Source organism: Saccostrea echinata, unplaced genomic scaffold (assembly GCF_033153115.1).
Source record: "Saccostrea echinata isolate AGI-Se365-2 ecotype Australia unplaced genomic scaffold, CSIRO_AGI_Sech_v1 ptg000073l, whole genome shotgun sequence".
NCBI lineage: Eukaryota > Metazoa > Mollusca > Bivalvia > Ostreida > Ostreidae > Saccostrea > Saccostrea echinata.
In genome coordinates this window covers 1049574-1073553 of record NW_026889822.1, presented here as the reverse complement: position 1 = coordinate 1073553, position 23980 = coordinate 1049574, and the positions used below count along the sequence as shown (strand labels likewise).

General features: G+C 33.9%; 3 protein-coding genes across 6 annotated transcripts; 2 read left to right on the top strand and 1 right to left on the bottom strand.

Moving 5' to 3' along the window:
• Positions 1–781: 781 nt before the first annotated feature.
• LOC133176297 (multimerin-2-like) lies at positions 782–3830 on the top strand. Its single transcript, XM_061311432.1, has 3 exons — positions 782–1442; positions 1592–1720; positions 3298–3830. The coding sequence occupies exons 1-3, from the start codon at positions 782–784 to the stop codon at positions 3735–3737; spliced, it is 1230 nt and encodes a 409-aa protein (XP_061167416.1). The 3' UTR covers positions 3738–3830.
• A 1983-nt stretch (positions 3831–5813) lies between these two features.
• Positions 5814–7651, top strand: LOC133176290 (uncharacterized). The gene is made up of 3 exons (XM_061311424.1): positions 5814–6482; positions 6559–6687; positions 6961–7651. Exons 1-3 carry the CDS (start codon positions 5819–5821, stop codon positions 7392–7394), a joined length of 1227 nt encoding a protein of 408 aa, XP_061167408.1. The 5' UTR covers positions 5814–5818; the 3' UTR covers positions 7395–7651.
• A 6152-nt stretch (positions 7652–13803) lies between these two features.
• LOC133176293 (ATP synthase F(0) complex subunit B1, mitochondrial-like) lies at positions 13804–22870 on the bottom strand. 4 transcript variants are annotated; one of them, XM_061311426.1, is made up of 10 exons: positions 22767–22870; positions 20769–20808; positions 20240–20529; positions 19041–19319; positions 17325–17457; positions 17098–17131; positions 16325–16453; positions 15462–15539; positions 15003–15104; positions 13804–14021 (listed from the first exon to the last, which is right to left on the bottom strand). In XM_061311426.1, the coding sequence occupies exons 1-10, from the start codon at positions 22792–22794 to the stop codon at positions 13956–13958; spliced, it is 1179 nt and encodes a 392-aa protein (XP_061167410.1). In that variant the 5' UTR covers positions 22795–22870; the 3' UTR covers positions 13804–13955. The 4 variants fall into 4 exon arrangements, with proteins under 4 accessions (XP_061167410.1, XP_061167413.1, XP_061167409.1 ...); XM_061311429.1 differs by lacking the exon at positions 17098–17131 and adding an exon at positions 16688–16721; XM_061311425.1 differs by lacking the exon at positions 17098–17131 and having other exon boundaries at positions 17291–17457.
• Between the last annotated feature and the right edge of the window lie 1110 nt (positions 22871–23980).

Here is a 23980-nt window from a genome sequence, read left to right as displayed (position 1 = left end):
TTACTAGCGTTCAAATTACCCCCAATGCTACTAGCAAAGACCGTAACTGATGGAACTGTTGGCAACATATGTTAAAATTTACGCACCTATAGAAGTTTTTTAATTTGTACATTATTATATAAACATTCTGCAATATATTGATATGTATTTAATGACGATTAAACATAGAGTTACAAAGAATCTCTTGTTCAAGATTAATTTGTTGGATTACACGTCAACTTGTATTTAAAAATGTTTAATGCAATGAAAACGATATTGATTTATTCTAATTTTTGCCTTCATAATTATGCCCTTTTTTGTTCCTGCTGTATAACATATATGATATAGAGTTACGAAGAGTTCAGCTTTAGTGAATCAGTATTAATGACCTCTTTAAGAGACCCATAGACCCCCATCTAAATCTAATATTTTAACATGTAAACATGTAATGAAACACTCAAACAAACAGAATAACTGAGTAAAAGATATTGAGACAGTATGAAATTCACATTCATGAAAATTATACTGTTTTTTGTTTATTGTAGAACTAAGAGTACGTGCGGGTTTTTTTTAAAATGTTATTGAGTTATATCCATTGTAAACTTTGTTACCACTTACCACTTATCCATCTTATTTATGTTGTGAAGTATAAATCTAATTTAGTCCTAAGGAGCTTTCATAAACAATTGAAATAAAGTTCAAGTTCTCTTAAAAAACTAAAAAGTACTAAAAGAACGTTAATAAAAGCTAACATCAGTTACTCAAATCGAACATCAGTCAGGGATTGTTTTCAGGTTTTATCATGGTTTGGTTTACGTCTTTCTTATTTATTGTACTGGCTGTTCCTGTAAATTGTGATGTATTTCAGGATAATACGGTCATTTCCGATGAATTCCCAGGAGAGCCTCCATTGTCACGAAATGTCTTCAGGCAACTTTTGAATCAAGAAACTCTCATTCGAATGTCTCTCGTGAAGAATGTTCAAAGTCTGATGCAGGACATGGTTACACAGAAGGAGATGATGTTGAAGCTTCAAAGTAGCATGGAAAAAATGGCTCTAATTCTAGAAGAACAGAATAAAACGATAGAAACAAGATTGTCATCGCTTAATACGGATAACCAAGAAACCAACAGAAGGATTGTACAACTAGAAGAAGAGGTTAAAGATCAGAACCTTACAGAGGGAAGACTTGACCTGGAGCTGACAAATGTCATCAATATCCAGCAAAGTCTTAAAGAAGAGTTAAAACTCACTGTCGAGGAATTAAAGAGGAACGCTTCTGATGCTATGTCTGACGTAAAAGTGGAAACGCGGCTCCTGTCCATGAGTGTTATGGATCTTGATCAGCGTGCAGATGATGTAAAGAAGCGTTTAAATGACTTCAACAAAAGTGTGCCTCAGCTATTTGAGAAATATCAAATAGTAACACAAAGAGTAGGAAATCTGTTTACTAACTTATCAGGTAATGACGAGTATTTTTTTTTCCCTATTTTATTACCGTTTTTGAATGCTAAGAAATAATCAAACAACAAATCACATTTTTGTTTCAAATAGCAATTGTGCATTATTATTATGAAATTGGGTATTAACACTATAATTACTTTTTCTCAGTGTCTTCTGACCAAGAGCTGAATGAAATAAAGTCGGATCTAAAGAAAACACAGAAAAAGCAGCTCAAACTGTCCGCAGCAGTTCTTTCTTTAGAATGGTTTAGAAATAATGCGTCCAAAGGGAATTGTGGTAACAATTGCTTTCTTTGACGAATGTTCCGTAGAGTTATTATATAAACATTTAAAGCTCAGGAAGATAATATAGCTTTTAATTGATAATTTATTCTAATTGTCAGAATTTGGCGAGTTAGAGGTACATACATTTCTTTTCAATCCTTATCGGGATTTATTTTAAAATTACAATTACGGTCGAAATAGCTATGCTTTCAGAATAGAAATACTTTTAGTTCCTATCGGTAAATCTGCAATTACTGATATATATATATATTATGGTTGAATTACTGATATATATATATATTATGGTTGAATTACTGATATATATATATATATTATGGTTGAATTACTGATATATATATATATATTATGGTTGAATTACTGATATATATATATATATATATATATATATATATATATATATATATATATATATATATATATATATATATATATATATATATATATATATATATATATATATATATATTATGGTTGAATTACTGATATATATATATATATATATATATATTATGGTTGAATTACTGATATATGTATATATTATGGTTGAATTACTGATATATATATATATATATATATATATATATATATATATATATATATATATATATATATATATATATATATATATATATATATATATATATATATATATATATATATATATATATTATGGTTGAATTACTGATATATATATATATATATATTATGGTTGAATTACTGATATATATATATATATATATTATGGTTGAATTACTGATATATATATATATATTATGGTTGAATTACTGATATATATATATATATATTATGGTTGAATTACTGATATATATATATATATATATTATGGTTGAATTACTGATATATATATATATATATATATATATTATGGTTGAATTACTGATATATATATATATATATATTATGGTTGATCCAGAAGTTACGTCACAACTGTGATAAAATCTTTAAGAACTGGAAAATGTCAACAAAACCTTACACACTAATACCCCAATAGATTTTGTGTTTTGTCCTAAATTATCATTTAGATACATGCAATACTTTATAAAAGTTGGGTCTCATCTATCGCCGCAAGAATGTATCGGCGTCGTTATTATGTTTCTTTTGGACAATAATTTTGAATCTGCTGATACATTTACGAAAAGAGGAATGAATTTAGAAATATATAATAGTGCAGCTCAAAACAAGACGTAGCAAAATGGCAGTAATGACTATTGAGAAGAAGCATGTCTGAGTTTAAAAAGATTTGCGGGTGATCAGAAAATGAGAACCGAAAAGTAACGTCATAAGGATGTCAGAAACATTTTTGCCAGTGGCAATAAACGAGTGCCAAAGTTGAGTTTATTTATTTACTGCATATTTCTGAAAGAAATTTTAGGACAAAAGTCAAAATAAATAGAGGCATTTGTATACAATATTTTGGTGATAACCATTGATTATTAAAGATTTTATAGCAGTTGTAGCATCAAACCGCTTTTTAAACAGATTTGTATATGACTAGTCAATGATTTTGTTTAGGACATAAAGGCTCGCTTCTACAACATCTGTTTTCAGAGTTAACAAAGTTAACCAATGTATCAAAAAAGGTTGGGTTTACGGATGGTCTTCGTTCCTCCAACAGTGGCTGGTCTTCTGATAAACTGGTCTTCACTGAAGAGATCTACAATTATGGTGGCGGCTACGATTCTTCATCCGGGGTATTCACAGCGCCAGCCTCTGGTGTTTATGTGTTCTTTGTCTCCCTTACGTCGTATGAACACTCTAGCGTCCTTGTTGATATTGTGGTCAATGGTACCTCCAAAGTTAGAGCCAGGGCAAATGGAGGGAGAGACACTACTGACTACGACTACTTTGAATACCAGTACCAGACGGGGACGAACATGGTGGTGACTTCACTAGATCGTGGGAAGAAAGTGTGGGTGGAATGTCATTCTGGTGCGGGCTACTACTCCGAAACTGTCCCAGTCAGCACTTTCTCAGGCTTCATGATCTAAAGTCAACGAAATAATTATGATGTAGACGGAGGTGTCAATATACGGCAGTTATTATAGTTGTACATCGCATTTTCTTTTTATGTCAAATACGTTTCACCAGTTTATTGTTTTTTTTTCTCACATTGTACTAATAAACATTTGAATATCTAAAAACAGAAACAAGATGTGTTTGTGAAATACAGATGCCCCGTATGGCTTTTTTGGCGAAGGTTAAAGTTTTTCAAATGCAAATCCAACTTCAAAGCCAAGAGATCACAAAATGTTGTTACCCAAAGAAATTTGTCTCAATGAATATATCTGTGAAATATGAAAACCCTAGCGCTAACTATTCAAAAGGCATGGCCAAGGCTAAAGATTTTTTTTAAAGTAGGTCAACTCCAAGGTCAAAAGATCAAAATTGTTGGTATCAAAAGGAAGCCCTTGTCACAGGGAATACATCTGTGAAACACGAAGGATCTAGTACTGTTCAAAAGCTATGTCTAAGGCTGAAATTTTTTAAAATGGTTCAAACTCAAAGTTCAAGTCAATAGGTCAAAAATATTTATATTCATGGAAAGGTCTTGTCACAATAGATTTACATGTGAAGCACGAAAGCCCTTGCACCAACTGTTTAAAAGTTATGGCCAAGGATAAAGTTTGGTAGATTTTTGCAAAAGTGGGTCAAACTCCAAGGTCAAAGGTCAAGAGGTCAAATATGTTGGTATCTGAAGAAAAGCCATGTCACAAGAAATACATATTTGAAATATGAAAACCATAGCTTCACTCAATCAAAAGTATAGGCAAGGTTAAAGTTTTTGCAGACAAACAGAAAAACTGACAAGCAGACAGGCGGCCGGACAGGGCACAAACTATATATCCCCAAATCTTCGATAACGGGGGCATAAAAAAGAAATACGACTTTATTAGTTTTATACTAGTGTGATCAATACAAAGGGTTCATTGCGGGTGTGACCGGTCGACAGGAAGAATGATTTGGAAGTAAAAGTACTATGTGCTGACAAGAGTCAAAAACATCTCATACATGTTTATTAAAGAGAACATTGAAAGCTTCTCAGACTGTAAACATGTTACAAATAGAAATGGGAAACATTTCAGATTATATGTTTTACAGATACACATACATAGAAATGGGAAAACATTTCAGATTATATGTTGTACAGATACATGCACATAGAAATGGGAAAACATTTCAGATTTTATGTTTTAAAGATACACAGAAATGGGAAAACATTTCAGATTTTATGTTTTACAGATACATGTACATAGAAATGGGAAAATATCTCAGATTTTATGTTTTACAGATACATGCACATAGAAATGGGAAAACATTTCAGATTTTATGTTTTAAAGATACACAGAAATGGGAAAACATTTCAGATTTTATGTTTTACAGATACATGTACATAGAAATGGGAAAATATCTCAGATTTTATGTTTTACAGATACGTGTTCATAGAACTGGGAAACATTTCAGATTGTATGTTTCCTGGAATTTGTCAGTGCTCGGCCTTATAGCAATTAAAAGTGGTGCGGGGTAAGGGGGGGAGGGGGCAGCTTCTAAAGAAAAAATCACCATAGCAAAATACTATAGGAAGAGTTGAGGTCGCCAAAGTGCATTATAAACCCAAAATATGCCATCTTACCACGAAAGATGCAATTTAAACTTTTGCAATCTTATTTTAAAAAATATTAATAATGGCTATTTATTCACCATTAATCACACATAATTTCCAGTCAATTCATTTTTAAATGCGTCCCTTCATTTAGCTAAATAATATATTGAGACTCCTCTCTCTCTCTCTCTCTCTCTCTCTCTCTCTCCTTACAAAAATTTCTAATTTTTGACCAAGTACTTTAATTGGGTCTGGGATGAAGGTTAGCACTTACGTGCCGATATACTTTCATACCACTTAAACTGTTTGAAAATTATGTATTATAATTTTTCCGCACTCAAGTTTATAAATCATCGACTTCGGGTAATTATAAACGCTTAATCAAAGTTCAAATGGTCTTTTGCAAATTTTCTATATAAACTGTCTCTAAGCTCTGCTTTGTGCATATTCAATTAATAATTTATAAAAATGGTCGTCTTTCTGAGGCTGCTTTCCCTTTCTATTTTCTTCTGGAGCCAGGGGAAAACTTTTGGTTCCATGAATACAACAGTGACGGATCTTTCGGGCAAAGAGCCGCTCGGACAGGACGTCTTCAGACAACTCCTGAACCAGGAGACGCTGATCCGAATGTCCATGGTTAAAAACGTCCACAGTCTGATGCAAGACATGGTGTCACAAAAAGACAGTACGGTGAAGCTGCAAAACATCGTTAACAAACTATCAATTTTATTAGAGGAAGAAAAAACGTCAAGACAAACGGAAATCAAAGAGCTAAAAAGTGAAAACCGGAAACTAAAGGAAACTATTGAGAAAATGGACAAAGTTTTAAGTGAGCTGAATCAGACAGATGCTAGGTTAGAAACTGATATTAACAAAGTCTGGGATGATCAAAAACAATTTGTTAAAGACATGAACGCAAGTCAGGAATCGTCTACAAGAAAAACCAACAATGTCTTATCAGACCTGAAGGTAGAGCTTCGCCTTCTCTCCATGAGTGTTTTGAATGTTGACAAGCGTTCACAAGACCTAAACAAACGCCTAGACAATGTAGACAAGACAATACCAAAGCAGATCGAGGAGAAATATCACGTGGTCTCAGCAATGGCCAAAAACTTGTCGGAACATTTATCAGGTTAGCATTCTATAAACCTTATCTTGGTGCTAAATGTATTTAGTTGTATTATGAGTTAATTGATGCTTTTTTGCAGAGGAAACTAATAACACATTAAGTAACATGAGATCTGAGCTTGAAGACACCAAACAGAGTCAGCTGAAAATATCAGCAGCAGTGTTGTCTTTGGAATGGTTCAAAAACAACATCTCCAGGGGAAACTGCGGTAAATATGAACTAAAAGTTAAGACATAAAAATCAAGCTTCTGCAAACAGACTTTAGAACATTTACTGCTGGATTTATTGAAGCTCCATTTCATGATATTTAAATCGGCAATTTTAAGATAAAAGTAAAAATAAATATGTAATAAAAATGCGTTTTTCAAAAAAGTGATTTCAAAACATTTCTTTCTGATAATCCTGACCAAAATCGGGGCAGAGCTTTTTCAATGTAAATGTAGCACTTTTTAATATATTTTTTAATAACTTTCATTTGCAGACTTGTCGAAAAGAATAGGCTTCACGGCAGGTGTATCGTCTAGTGGAAGAAGCTGGTCCTCAGGTAAATTGATATTTACCAAAGTGTTGTACAACCAAGGAAATGGCTACGATTCTGCATCCGGGGTTTTCACAGCGCCCTCTGCTGGCATGTATGTGTTCTACGTCTCCATTACTTCGTATAGTTCGAACACTATCTCGGTAGACATAATTCTCAATGGGTACTCCCAGGTAACAGCCAGAGCAAATGGAGGAAGCGGAAGTCTTTATACTGGATACGGTTCCTCTGACTATTCATATCCGTATCAGTCTGGAACAAACATGGCAGTCCTGTCCCTAAAGCGCGGAGACAGAGTTTGGACTGGGTACAAATCGGGGACAGGGTACTATACCGATAGTACTCCAATTACAACATTCTCTGGATTTTTGATTTAGAAGTGCTTCAGAGCAGACAATTTAGAAGAAAAATGAAATTACGAATCCTGATCCTTATCATTGCCATATCGCATATTTTATGTATGCTATCACTGCTATTTGAACAGTTTCTCTGTCAATAAAAAATATCCAAATGAACCTCCTTTATAAATACCTTTATCATCCAAACACGTATTAAAGCTTCTTAACACTTGTACCTACACAGTCATTGTCTCTTCATAGTAGAAATTGTTGACAAGAAGGTATATTTGAATTAATATTTGTTTGCATCTACTAATTTTTTAATTTTTTTCTTATGAAAATTGTTGTTTATTTGAAGCAAAAAATAAATTCTATCTGTATGAAGTATATTTACAGTCCCTGAAACGTTCTACTTTCCCACTTGAACGGTGAGCGAACGCTGAACGAACGCTGAACGAACGCAGAGCAAACGGTGAGTGAACGATGTGTGAATGCTGAACGCAACTTGGTGAACGGTGAGCGAACGCAGAACGCGAACGGAGCGCGAACGCAAAGTGAACGGTGAACGAACGGTGAACGCAAGATGAACGATTTTTTCGAAATGCTTCTGATCTTTCCTTGCATTGGAACCATTCTATTGTATTCTAATGTCAGATGCCAAATAAATAAATAAATAAATAATAAATATATAAACAAATCAATGATTAAATAAATAAATGCTACAAAATTTTCTTAAGAAAGATGAAATGCACATTAAGTATCTTTCTTGTACGAAGTTTATATTCAACTTTTACATGTAATCACGCGATTTTTATCGCTGTAAAAGATTGTACATGTAATTGTTACCGAAAGCTGTAGTATAAAAGATAAAATTATTTTAGTTTGAAAATAAAGATGTCCATTCTTATTTTATATAAATAACCATTACAAATAAGAGAACACTTCTGAATTATAGAACGAATTACAACGATTGTAACATCCATTCATATATTTCCGTGCCAAGGCGATTCCGTGTAAAATAATGAAAAAAAAATTAACAAAGGTCCATGGAAGTATTTGCATAAATACACTCGTATTTCAGAATCTTAAAGCAATAATATATTTATGGGTCAATTCTATTTTTTATGATGATTTATTGAGCAGACTTCTACATCTACCTGTAGACATTTCCCCGTGATTTTACTCAGACAAGATAATACAAAGCGGCATATTCATATTATTTGTTTTAGATTAAAATTTCAGAACTTGATATATGCTGTCATAGTTTTTATTAAACAGACAAATGAGAGAGAGGAGAGAGAGAGATATTCAGTTTTCGCCCCCCCCTTTTCAGTTTTCATGCTTCATAAAATGTTTGTACCTATATCAAACAAAAAAACTTATTTTTTTCTAGATTTATCAGGCAATAAAAGTAACTTTTTTAATCAACAAATCCATTTGTTTGACAGTCATACTCGTTTTTTTCTTGTAATGTTCCTCCTTCAAGTTCACACGAAGTCCACGTGCTTGTCCTGTCGATCAAAATCATTCGACACTGCGCAGGTGTGAAAGTCTCGTCACACCGAAGACGAAGCGCTAGTATTTCCAACAAGTTTTAACTTTTTTTATCATTCCTAGATTTGATTCCAACATTTCTTAAAAAAAAAAAAAAAAAAAAAAAAAAGTAAATAAAATACATTGGGTATAAACACTTGAAATTGAAACATACTCTCTGCCAATTTAAAATACCACCGCAGACACGTGTATTTTTTGAACTGCTATTGTGCAATGACTTTTTTAGATGCATTTGTTTAGAGACTGCAATTTTTGTGCTACAAAACACATTAACTTCTTTTTAAATGTTAATTAAAATATACTGGAAATACTGACTAAGTAACCGATTTGGGGGGGGGGGGGTTAATCATATCGAATGTCAAACATATAAAGTTACGGTGAAGGAAGAATTTTTCTCTCTAACTATAGACTATATAGTAGAGAAAATCCTGTAGTGTGTAGTGTATTACATTTTAAATAAATGTTTTTTTAAACCACACTATCAGTTCAATTCGCTCCAAAGATAATTAATTAACAGGATATCCGCAGTACTATGTATAATTCTCAGAACTAGTTCTATCATGTATTTGTGTAGTAATTGGGAAAAAACGTGTTAGAAATAAATATTTTTGTAATTTTGCTACAGTTTGTAAATTAATTGACTTGGTTAATTATCTATGCAGTAACGATTTGTCGTCTTTAAAATAACAACAAAATGTTGCATGGCTTGAAGTATCTTAATATTGCCCGTATTTAAATTTAATTTTTCAGCATCGTTCTACATAGGTACATACTTATAACAACATTTATTTCCCAGAGTAAATTACCTTACAGCTAAGTTAGATATTAATAATAATAAGTTAGAATATTGTGAATAATTTTTTCCCTTGAGATAATGATTCTTTAAACACGATATATTAATTATTAAATCAAAAAAAGCTGTAAATCCTTACTAACAAAAAGATAATTCCTTTCACTTTGGAGTTCCAAATGATACTGAAGACTGAACGATAAGTGAACGCTGAACGCAGGGTGAACGCAAAGTGAACGAACGGAGAGCGAACGCTGAACGCTTTGTGAACGGTGAACGCGAGCGCACGGTGAACGCTGAACGCAAAACTGTGAACGGAGAGCGAACGCTGAACGCACGGTGAACGAACGGTGAACGCACGCTGAACGAACGGTGAGCGAACGGAAAAATGGGAATGTAGAACGTTTCAGGGACTATAACTGCCAAAGGTCAACTCCCTTCCATCAATGTAACGCACGAATCGATATTACAATATTTTCGCATTCTCGTTCACTTAACATGAATAATTCAAACTCAGAAACAGGAAGCGTTTTTGGAAGTTTTCTCTTTGTTTATACAGAGATTAACGGTTTTAATCATTGCAAAAACTAGTTGTCAGTGTGGCACGAACGCACCTGCTGATAAGCGTGTTTTATATATTTCAAGGTTGATATTTTTGAATAATTTAATTCTAGTTATAACGCGGTATTTGATTGGATAAAATTTTTTACTTTATTCATGTATCGTTTAAATTGGGTTGCTTACGTCACAATGACTTGCGTCAAAAACGTATCGATCCGCCTGACGTTACATTTAAATTTTGTACAATTTGAAGTCATTATTTAAGGTCAATCATCTTTTTTTCTTACACTAAATGAATGAAAATTAAATTATAAGGAATGAAATAAATAGCTACCCAATTTATACTGTATAAAGTGGGTTGGAGCAGTTTACGCTTTTTAATAAGCCGCTTCGCGGTTTAAATAAAATGCATTTAATTTCATGGAATCTTGCCGGGTAAAATTTAACAAAAATCCTTTTGGCATATTATTACAAGGAAATAATAGTCATTACTATGGTTGAGAGTTATCCCTCTTATCAGGTCAACGTACCTTAAAGTCAAGGGGTGAAAAATAACAATGGTTAAAAACGAAATCATATCGATGCCCTTGTTATTGATTCTACAATACCTAAGGTTCCTTCTGTATAAATATGACTAATAATGGCATAATTGTTCTTGAGAAGATTTTACAGATATTTCCTATGTAACGTGTATTATAAGGTTCTTACAAAGGATAGAGAGGTTTTCCTTTTACTCTATCTGAGTTAATGACAGGAATGATTATTAAGACACCTCTGTCTGAGGGTATATCACACAGTACTTAAATTTTCTCCTATCTAGGGACGGGGACGGGGTAAGGTACTACTTGCACTGTATTTCTCCTCTAGGTTCCCATTACTAGATAAGAACTGGGTGTCTCAATCCTCAGATTTATTACACCCAGAACTTAACATCAATTCCCTAGGATACTTGCCACTGCTTTTTTTTAACTCCTTTATTGCTGATTCAACATATCCAACTTCTTCAGCTGGCTTCTGAACGACAGACTTTCCCAAAGCTTTGCCTTATATACCCTTTGGCTAGTCCATTCCACTATTTGAAGTCTTCAATACGTTTACTTAAATACTCTTACATGTAACCATTACACCTATATATTCCTATGTAAAACGTTGACCCACTGTTGTGGCCCCGCCCTAGCTCCAGTGGTCATGAACAAACTTGAATCTACACTGCCTGCAGAGGATGCTTCTGTATTTATATGACTAATAACAGCTTAGCTGTTCTTGAGAAGAATTTTTTTAAACATATTTCCTATATATTCCTATGGAGAACTTTGACCCCTTTTGTGACCCTGCCTAACCCCCAGGGGTCATGATTGGAACAAACCAGAACTTACAATACCTGAGGATGCTTCCATATAAATATGACCAATCATGGCTTTGCTATTCTTAAGAGGAAGATTTTTAAAGAGATTTCCTACATGTTCCTATGTAAAACTTCGACCCCCTCTTGTGGCCCCGCCCTACCCCCGGGGGTTATGATATGAATAAATTTGAATGTAGAGTATGTAATGAAGCTTTCTCATAAGTTTCATCTTTTCTTGCCCAGAGGTTCATGAGAAGAGGATTTTTAAAAGATGCCACGAAATTCTTCATTATCTCTCCTAGAAAGAGGGCGTGGCACTTCCTGTGAACAAATTTAAATCCCCTTCACCAAAGGATGCTTTGTGGCAAATTTGGTTAAAATTGGTCCAGTGGTTCTTGAGAAGAAGTCAAAAATGTGAAAAGTTTACAGATGCCGGACGACAGACAGACGCCGGACACTCTATGATCAGAAAAGCTCACTTGAGCCTTTGGCTCAGGTAAGCTAAAAAGGACAAAAGACAGAGAAGTCTCAAAGTCTAAATGGAATTTAAAAAAAAAAAAACAACCCACATGAAACTCGAACTTGATCTGTAAATTATCAATATTATGAGAAATACCAAAAAGCAGCTCCTTGTCAAAAAGCACAGCAAAAAAGTCCGGAAAACTTGCATCTTGACAGATGGAAAAGGATAACAGTATATGCTGCGGCCATGGAAAGATGAGGGTGTAAAAATTTAGATATCCAGTATTTTTCTGTAGTTTTTTTCCTGCATTGCTGCAAATCTCAACAACCATATTGTACAGGACTATATTATGGAAAAAAGATGTGAATTGAGAAACACTGATGCCCCCGTATCGCAACTTGAAGCAAAAGTTAAACTTTCTCAAATGCATATCAAATATGTTAGTACACAATGCAAGGTCGTGTCTCGATGAATATACTTGTGAAATATGAAAGACCCAGTTGCTACCATTGAATAGATACAGAAAAGGTTAAAGTTTTTTAAAAGTAAGTCAAACATCAAGGTCAATGTCAAAATTAATGGTGTCCAAGAAAAGGCCTTCTCACAAGAAATACACATGTGAAATATGAAAGCCCTAGCATCAACTGTTCAGAAGTTATGGCCAAAGTTCAAGTTTTTCAAAAGTAGGTCAAACTCCAAGGTCAAGATCAATGGGATATAATTGTTGGTATCCAAAGGAAGGTCTAGTCACAAGAAATACACATGTGAAGGATATATTTAATCCTTTTGACAAGTACTTCCTTTCGATAACAACAACTTTGGCCCATTGACCTTGACCTTGGAGTTTGACCTATTTTTGGAAAACTTTAACCTTGACCATACTGCTGAACAGTTGGTGCTCGTTTAACATGTCTATCCCTTGTGACAAGACATTCCTTTGGACAGCAACAATTGTAATCCATTGACCATGACCTTGGAGTTTGACATACTTTTGAAAAACTTTAACCTTGGCCATAATTCTTGAACAATTGGTGCTAGGGCTATAATATTTCACATGTGTATTTCTTGTGAGAAGGCCTTTCCTTGGGCACCATTGATTTTGACCATTTGACCTTTATGTTTGACTTACTTTTGATAAACTTTAACCTTTTCCACCTTTATTCAATGGTTGCTGCTAGGGTTCTCATATTTCACAAGTTTATTTCTCAAGACAAGACCTTACTTTGGGTACCAACATATTTGATTTGCATTTGAGAAAGTTTAACCTTTGCTATAAGTTGCCACACGCGGGCATCAGTGTTTCACAAACACGTTCTTTACTGTATCAATAACACTTTGTTGTAAAAGAGAACTCTTTCTTGTCAACAACACTTTGTTGTAAAAGAGAGCCCTCACTTGTCAATAACATCTTTTGTACAAGCAAACTCTTACTTGCCAATACCGTTTCATTGTAATGGAGAACCCTTACTTGTCAAAAACACTTTGTTGTAAAAGAGAGTCCTTACTTGTCAATAACATGTTTTGTACTTGTAAGCAAACTCTTACTTGTCAATAACACTGTTATAAAAGAGAGCCCTTACTTGTCAATAACACGTTTTGTACAAGTATACTCTTACTTTTCAGTAACATTTTGTTGTAATGGAGAACTCATACTTGTCAATAACTTGTTGACTATGATATTTATTCTTCAAAAGTTTTGGAAAAATTGGAAAAAAAAATCTTTGTTAACACTGTGTACACTGAATATTTATTCATATTCAACACACATTTCTTTATCATTCAATACAACAAGAAGTTGTCATTAAATCCTGTACAGTTTGTCATCAGTTCGATAAATAACTCCACACAATCTGTAGTTATCACAATGTTCTATAGGTCTTTATTCCTCTAGATCTTGGCGGTCTGGGAGAGAGATTGTAGCTGGGCCAAGCAGGACTGGATGTTCTTCTTTTCCTGTAAACAGCAGGAATTGGAGATTTATCATTTGACTGTATAACTTTTGTACATATAAGTAAATGTTCCTAATTGTCGTACCAGGTAGTTTTATATTATTGAATAACATTTTTATACACTTTTTATAAATTGCATCAAACATAAAGTAATAATGCATTTTGAAGGAATAAATCTGTCAGCTGTGTCAGAAAATAGTAAAACAAAAAAATAACGAAACATTCCTTTTCTACATCATCATGTACCATTTTGTTGGTATGACATTAAATATGGGTGAATTTTAAATTCATTACATGTTCTTTTCTTTTTATTTTTAAATCTTAGATTTTGTTAACTTTTATCACTTTTTTTTTACATCTGAGTACAAAAAGCAAACAGATATACTTATAAATAAATAATTCAATTTTAAGGTAGTAAAATAAATTACTAGTCTTTCTTTCCATGTTAATAGAAAAGCAAAGTAAATTTTTATTCAGTTTGAAGGCGAAATTTTGTTAATGGGCAGGACATTAAGGATTAAACTTTGATCTGGGCTGGATATTAAGGTGTAAACCTAGATCTGGGCTGGACATTAAGGAGTAAACCTAGATCTGGGTTGGACATTAAGGAGTAAGCTTAGATCTGGGCTGGATATTAAGGAGTAAAGCTAGATCTGGGCTGGACATTAAGGAGTAAACCTAGATCTGGGCAGGACATTAAGGAGTAAAACTAGATATGGGCAGGTCCCCAGCCATTAGGGAGTAAACCTAGATCTTGACAGGACATTAAGGATTAAACCTAGATATGGGCAGGGCAAGAAGGAGTAAATCTAGATCTGGACAGGACATTAAGGTGTAAACCTAGAACTAGACATTAAGGAGTAAACCTAGATCCTCCAATCATTCCTCTGGTACCCCATTCTATGTCTGTTAGCCTACCTTGATACTAATCTGGGGTGGTATGGGGATTAATTACAGTTAGATTTGACTGGTCCCCAATTCTTACCAGATCTGGAGTGATATTTTTGACAACTTGGTCTGTAATCCAGTTGATCATGTGTTCTTTTTCAAGCTCAACCTTTGTGGCTCCTAATGCTAACTGGCAGTCCTGTAATGGAGAAAAATATTTATCAGTAGGAACACAGCTATAGGAAGACAGGACTTTAATGCTAATTGGCAGTCCTGTAAAAGAGATAAACATTAGTTATCAGCAGCTACGAGAAGATAGGATTCTAACGCTAACTTTCAGTCCTATAAGGAGATTAAGCATTAGTTATCAGCAGGAACAGAGCTACAGGAAGACAGGGCAGTCTCACTACCAGTAGGAATGATACTAAAGATTTACCAAGTGAACTTCATTAAATTAACTTAAATGGATTGCACACTTTTAAATCTTGAATCATAGCATGAAAAAACGATGTAAACATGATCACTTCTCCAGTGTAAGATAAAAAAAGCATCTTACCAGACGAGCTCTAACTTCAGTATATACTTCTTTAAGTCTATCTCTGTAGTTGTTTTCTAGTTGTAAATCAATGTTTTCCTGAAAAGAAAACATTTAATTTTAATTTTTTTACTAAATCAACAGTTATTTTCTAGTTGCAAATCAATGTTTTCCTGAAAAGACAACATTTAATTTTAATTTTTTTACTAAATCAATATTTCCTTTAAACAAATCTTGAATTTAAATATTACTAGTAAACCCTGATGAATTTGTGAATTATATATTAGGTCAGAAAATATTCCTATGGCTTACTTAAATTCCAAAGTATAACAAGAGAACCACACCGAATGCATTTGGGGTACAGTTAAGTCATAATTGCTTTCCAAGAGTATGATTTAAAACTGTACAAAGTGGAACCTTATGTATTGCTCATAACATCACAACCTTAGACCCCAAATCAAACTGACAAGCCAAAATTGATAAGTTTCAACCTCAGGCTACTGAAAGAAGTGAGAAAATGGTCAAATGTCACCCTTCAAATGGTTTTATAAAGTCAAATCTATTGAAATTTTAAGTATAACAGAACTACAAGCAATTGTTAATTTCATTGTTCTATCAATATAACCACAGTAAATATTGACCATCTGGATGTAGAGTTTGGGCAATATTTACATATATCACAGAGTTTGGGCAGTATTGGATGTCATTCTTTACCAGTATTTTGATAGTTATTTACAATTTGGACATCACAAAGTTTGACCAGTTACTGTCAGTAATTTATCAGTCTAATCTTAGTTAAACCCTTCCCATCTGCAGGTCCTAGAGTTTGAGCTGTACTGACCTTTGTCGGTGATTTATCAGTATAATCTTGGTTAAACCCTTACCATTTGGACGTCGTAGAGTTTAGGAAGCTGTTGGATCATGTCCTTTGTTTGTTGTGCTGCTGCGATACAAGCACTGATGTGATCTTTCTTGTTTTGGATTGGTTGATGGAAATACATGTCATTCAGTTTCTACAAAATTATTAATAATGAATCAATCAAAAATCATGAGATTTCTTTATATACTGTACAAAATTTGTTTTTAAATTGGAAACCAATTAAGAATTATATATTAGTACCAATATCATCTATAACATCTCTACAAAACATTTCATCATTATGTTGATCAACCTATAAAAAGAGATCAAACCAGATCAAAAGCTGAGAATAGCTACACCTTTATTGTGTAAGTTTTGTTATATTTACCTTAGCCAGGAATGGTACCCTGTTGTCCAGGAACCTCCTGATAGAGGGCAGTTGTGACATTGTGATATATGTTTTATCATATTTACCTTAGCCAGGAATGGTACTGTAAAAGTGGTTATTTACGCGTGGGGGAAATTTACACTACTTACGCGGTAAGCTTAGAACCGCGTAAAATACCCCTGCGCGTATGGTCACAAAATTTCAAACTTCTGGAATCATTATAGACTATTACTTATACTGTTAGACAGGTCGAACCAGTCGTATATTAATCATGGAATTGAACGCACGTGGGTAGATAAATACATCACGAACAGTGATGAAAACGTAACTGTTCTTTTTTTAATTGTGCAATGAAAAATGCATACATCGATCTCCATATAAAATATTTTAAAGCGTTTTATTATATTTACCTTAGCCAGGAATGGTACCCTGTTGTCCAGGAACCTCCTGACAGGGGGCAGTTTGTGATATTTATAATTCTGACAGGTGTTTTATTATATTTACCTTAGCCAGGAATGGTACCCTGTTGTCCAAGAACCTCCTGACAGGGGGCAGTTTGTGATATTAATTTTATAATTCTGACAGGTGTTTTATTATATTTACCTGAGCCAGGAATGGTACTCTGTTGTCTAGAAACCTCCTGACAGGGGGCAGTCTGGTGAAGCCCCAAAGAATGGCAAAGTAATAGAAGTAAGCCAGGGGGTAACTGACAATGAGAACACCCTTAGCAATCGCAGCAAAGAAACCGCCAACAGTGAGCACGTAGAATCCTACAAAAAACAATCATCAGTTATAATCATCCAAAGAAATTGTTAGGTTTATCAAAGTATTTTCTTAACAGAAAACAGATTTAGTACTTCATTTTCCCAAGACCCACACCCAAAAAATTTTCTTACTGACAGCAAATCAAGAAGTTATGCCAAGGAAACTTTATAGAAGTGCAATATGTGACTGAAGTATTTTACAATTTTTATTTCATTTAATTTTTTTTTTTTTTTGGAAAATCTTCAACTTTTTTAAATCAATAATAAATGTTTGATTGTTCAATTCTGCATTATTTCAAGGAATCTTTTGAAAAATACAAAATAATGCAGCAGAAAATTGTTATTACCAAGAAATGATACGGTTATACAGATTATTATACATCAGGATTCGACACTAACGTTAGTCCGTTAGTCTCAGACTAATACATTTTCATTCGGACTAATAAAATATGTGGCTAATTAGTCCGAACGGACCAATTAAAATTTCTGAAAATATATGAATAAATTACCGATGTCCGATTCTCGACAACTTTTACCGGAAAACCCCGCCTATATTTTTAGATTTCTAGCTTTTGGCGGGTTGTTACGCAATGCCGTGTCAATTCAGCACTTAATTTTTCGACTGATCAATATGAAGTATAATGTTTTAGCGATCATGATTTAGTATGACACTTTTCAGAAAGATGTTGGACGTTTTGGATGTAATGTAAATGCGAGATTTCAATGAATCTGTGGAATGATATATTTCCCGTAAATACTTTGTTTATTTCAAAAAATAATATGTATATTAATTGTCACGTTAAATTAATGTTAAAAAACATTGATGTTTCCTTTTCTTGATGGACTAATAAAATTGCATGCGGACTAGTAAAAGTAATGAAGCACTAGTCCGGCTGGACTAAAGCCTTAAAAAGTTAGTGTCAAACCCTGTACATGTATACAATCTGGTTACTTGTGATACATACTGAGCACTACCCAGTAATGATACATATTACTGGGTAGTGCTCAGTATGTATCACAGGCTATAATAATCTAAATTCTATATATTTAGAATTTAGATTATTATAGCCACATGTAATCTTACTACATGTGAAACACACAGTGTACAACCAGGCAGTGATACCTGCATACTTATCTCGAACTCGATGGGACTGAGAAAATACTTCGAGATATCCGAGGATTCAAAATATCCAGGGTAAAATACTTACGGAATAAGCAGTTGAGACTTACAAACACTTCGACATATCCATGGTATTCGAGATATCTGTGTTTGAGATACGGAAACACACAGTGTACTACCTGGCAGTGAAACCTGTATACTTATTTATACCTATTTACAGTCTGGTTACCTGTGACTTCACTGTAGGGCTGCATGGCATCAAACACTAGTCTGGGGACAAACTTATGAGCCGTCTCTGGCAGTATTACCTGTATACTTATTTATATACCTATATATACAGTCTGGTTACCTGTGACTTCACTGTAGGGCTGCATGGCATCAAACACTAGTCTGGGGACAAACTTATGAGCTGTCTCTGGCAGTATTACCTGTATACTTATTTATATACCTATATATACAGTCTGGTTACCTGTGACTCCGCTGTAGGGCTGCATGGCATCAAACACTGGTCTCGGGACAAACTTGTGAGCCGTTTCAGGCTGAGGCACCTGGCCTGGGTTCACAAAACTGGGGAAGTTTTTCATATCTCTCTGAGGACCAAACAGAACCTTATTAGCCCAGGCCCACTGTTTTCTCAGGTCAAACGGAGCTATGTCCTTTTCGTCCTCCGGAGGTACAAAGCTCTTCTCTATCATCTGGCGCTTGGTGGCACCCACAGGAATACGGACGTACTCCACACGCACATTACCTGGTGGTGAACAACAAATAAAAATCAACCGTTCCCATGACATACTCCACACACACATTACCTAGTGGTGAATAACCACAAAAATCTTAGCTTTCCTTCAATGACATTATAATAAAGATAAAATGAAGATTAATTAACATTAATCATTCAAATTATACTGATACATTGGTGGGAATAAACCATATGGTTATGTTTAATGCAAGAAAAACTAAATGTGTCGTAATGCCACAAATGCCCCGCAGGCAGCCAAAATTTCAAATGCCATATTTAATTTTAAATTTGTTTGCACAAAAGATTGAACTCAGAGTTATGCACAAAATGTGCATTTATAACTAAGATAATAAATAGAAACTGAAAATTGTAAATTGCACATTTGTAGCCGAGATAATGATTAGAAATTGTGAATTTTTTAATCTTTTCCAAGTTCAAGAGGGATAACTCTGTCAAAAATCATCGGACCAGGACCAAATTCACACTTGTCCTGTATATTCTGGTATGGTAAAATACCTGCACATGCAATTTCACCTTATACATACATCCCTACAAAAGTTAGAGAGCGAAAAACTGAAAATTTCTTATTTTTTCTTAATTTCAAGATGGAAAACTCTGCCAAAAATCATCAGACCATGACCAAATTCGAACCTGACCTGCGTATTCCTATTAAGCATCCATATATCAAATTTGATAATTTTGCAACTGTTGCCGAGATAATGATCGGAAAGTTAATGATGACGAACTGAAGGAATGACAATGACGGAATGATGGAACAGGGTAACACTATATGCCCCCGGCCATTTTATGGCGGGGGCATAAAAAGACTTATTTGTCACTCATGACTTGATGCATATATATAGTATTAATACCACATTTCAGGAGAGATTTCTCTGGGGGTAGAGTTCAGTGGGGTTGTTATACATTACCTCCACGTTTCAGTAGAAATTTCTCTGGGGGGTAGAGTTTTGTGGGGCTGTTATATGCCTCCCTGAACCACTGCTTCTCCTGCTGAGAAAGGTCGGGTCGGGTCATGTAGTGAACATTTGTCCAGTCTTCCTGCTTGGCCAGTTTCTCCACCACCTGGCTATCTGTGGGAGGATCCAAAACCACCCACCCATCCTCCTCCTTCCACAGGGGTGGATCTGAAGGGGCCTTACTGTCTGTGGTCTGCACTGAGGTTGATGAAGTATTACATCTAGCTTGATTTAAGCACAATCTACAGTAAAAAAGTTATTACTTCAGACATGTAAAATAGGACTGGGCAATGATTCCCATTTATGTTGTGATATGATCATAAAAACTTTGTTCAACATTTTCAAAATATAGGTACTTTTCATATTACTCTGGATCAGAATTTAGATCTGGACTGAAAAAAAATGTAAACAGCCAAACTCACAAATACTATTTCATTCTCTACACTATTATACTCAATGACAATACATCTTGTATGTGTACCTGTTTAATCCATACAATTGGGTCACCCCCTGCTTCTTTCCTGAAAAATAAATAAATAAAATTATAAATCAATGATATACATTACTCACAGTCATAAGTCATGCCTCACTAATCTGGATGGCAATATTGAATAAAGTTCATTATGTGAACATTATTTTTGAGTGAAAGTCTGAGAAACCAATAATTATCATGCTATAAGGCCACCACTGCATATGTTTTCTACTTGTTTCTAAAAATCACAAAAATGTGACAGATAAAATCAAAAATCAATTGTTTTTAATATACATGTATAACCAAAACTTTAAGAAATTTGACTTAAAATGCTATGAAGGAGAAATTTTTTTTTTTAAACTTTTTTTTTGAACAGAAGAAAGTTTAGTAAGAATAATCTAACTGGGTCTCGGGATAAGCCCTCACTACAGTTGGAATATAAGTCTCACAGAGTTACAATGTAGCAAATTGGAGCGGATCCGCTCCGAAAAATTATAAAGAATATAAAAGGAGTTACACTTAAAATAACACCCTAATTAATCATAACAAACACTTTTGACCTTGTATATATGCTTCTACCCTAAAACTAAGAGGATAATTCATATAAAGATAAAAATTTCATTAATATTTTGATGTCTTTATTTTCTCTTCGAATTTACATGCCATGTTGACATTCCAAACTCTCTGGATAATTCATAGTAAATGTATAGATTAGAGTTATCTACCCCTCTTTAGACAACACGTGGAACGAATTTTATCATTAAACCAGATCCATAGGACAATATCATTTTAACAATAGAACACTCTATCTAATTCTAAAAAGTTTGTTAAATCTTTTTGAGAAAAAATTGATTATTTTTTAAGAAAAAAATCTTAAAAATTGCTTAATCAAGCTATATATATTTAGAATGGCTAAATGGCTAATATTTGAGTTAATCTGCTATATGACAAAATCTCAGACCCCATACTGTGCTGGACCTTTTGAATATGTTGAAGTGAAGTAGTAACTTTGGTCAAGTACTTATTTAAGAAAAATGGAGCTATTCCTAAATAAACTCGAGTAGACTAGCGTTTCTCATTATCCTTATCTACAGGTTGGGAGCCATCACCCAAATGGGATATAAATTTACAGTGCAAAAACGAAGATTTTTTCATTTAGATATATATATTATAAATCTGCATCAAAATACTTTGAACTCATCTGAAAACAATTCATGAAAAAAATCACTCTTGGAGATGTGTCTTTTTCTGCGCAATTACAATCAAAATTTTAAAAGTTTTGGGGCTGTTTTGGTTAACATGAGCACAACGTGAAGTAATCATACTTATCCACGCCTCAATGCACACAAGGTGGTGTACAGTTACTCAAACAATGAAAATACATCTTTTCATTAAAAATGTTCAAACGCAGCAATGTTAAAACTATCTCTGCTCTGGATTGCTTTTTAAATAATACCTAGAATAAATATTAGTAGACATTTACTTGCGGTTTTTTGTCTTTGCAAAATAAAAAGCAAAAATGTTAAAAGTTACCTTGAAATAGCTAAATAAAGCTACCCGAGGTAGGTATATAAAGCTACGGTAGGTAATTTTAGCTACGTAGCTAAATGTACTGATTGTACTGGACCTGTTGGATATTATATCCCTTATATCCCAAACGGGCTATTATATCCCAATATTGGGCGATTGGTCCCAACTTGATCTAGGCTTTTATTTTCAATTCCGATTTCTGGTTGATCTGGTGAACAGGTGAATGCAAGATCTACATGGGCCCAGTCTTCAAGTATAAAAACCGACACATAAATGCCGACAGAAATGTCAACAGACATTTCATATATGCAATATTTCCAAAGGGCACTTTGACTTCTGTCAAGAGGAAATTCGGATTACAGCACTTCAAGGCTATACACTAGACATACAGAAAATAGAAAATCTTAGACAGTTTATTTTTACAGAGTGCCTATTCTAATTTTCATAAAATATGCAAAGTTTAAGACATGCTCTCACCAAGACTCTTGCAAACGGTCCGAAACATTCTGGCAACCGTCGTGACCTTATTGCCGGTAGTTGCCCGGATGTTGCAGGTGAACAACAAGTTGTACCGTTTTATTTCATATACACTATTTCCAATACGTGTTATAAATCAATTTTAAATTTCAAATTTGTGTTCTTATATATTCAATTTTGACAATTCTTTATACATTTACATGTTTAGGGAGTGCAGACAATGAAGCAGAGAAAACATAGAATGAATAACCTGAAACAAATTATTGCATGCGAGGATCTAAGAAGGGGGGGGGGCGGGGGTAGTCGGGGGTCATTTAAAGTTTATACTGTAGCAAAAACAAAAACAAAAAAAAGACTTTGACCCCCCCCACCAAGAAAAACGTGGACCCCACAACCACTAAGAATTTTTTTTCACGATTGGGAGCGAACTTTTTTTGCGTGTCAAGAAATTTTCTCGGTTTGATACGTTTGGGAAAGGAGTTTGTTTTTTTTTTTCTTTTCTTTCTTTCTTTGTTTGTCAAAAAATTTCTTGATTGAAAATTGTTTGGCTAGGTGGAACCTAACCCCCCACAACCCAACCCACCCACCCACCCCCCCCCCCCCCCGAAAAAAAATCCTTGATCCGCGCCTGCATTGTATCAACATGCATTGAATTATATCCAGAAAATGCATGTTACTAATAAATTTCTGAAATGAAAAAGTACCCGCATGAATGCAGAAATAAATTAAAAATTAGAAATGAATTTTTAAAAAAATTCAATTTTTTTGCAATCAATTTTTTTTTCATAAAGTATTTGCTATAGAAGATAAACCATATGCATATAACTCTGGGTTGACCACAAATAAAATTTTTACATTATACGTGACTGTAAGGATAAATTCTTATCTTTGCAGGAAAATTTTTTAAAATGGTATTGTTCAAAAATTTATTCAGGATACTAGTCGTTTCAATTAATACTTATTTGTATTATCTCTATTGAATTATTGTTAATAATATCAACATCGTATTTATAATCATCATTATTACTAACTGATATTCTTAGCTATAAAAATGATTGTTTTTTGTTCTTCTATGTACATGTATATTATTGTAAATCTTCATAAATGTTGTACGGCTATTCAGATTTTATGTATGGGGAGAAAACTACCTAGCCCTACTTTGGACGCCTAAAACAGCCATACATTGGACGCAGCCCTACATTGGACACCATCTG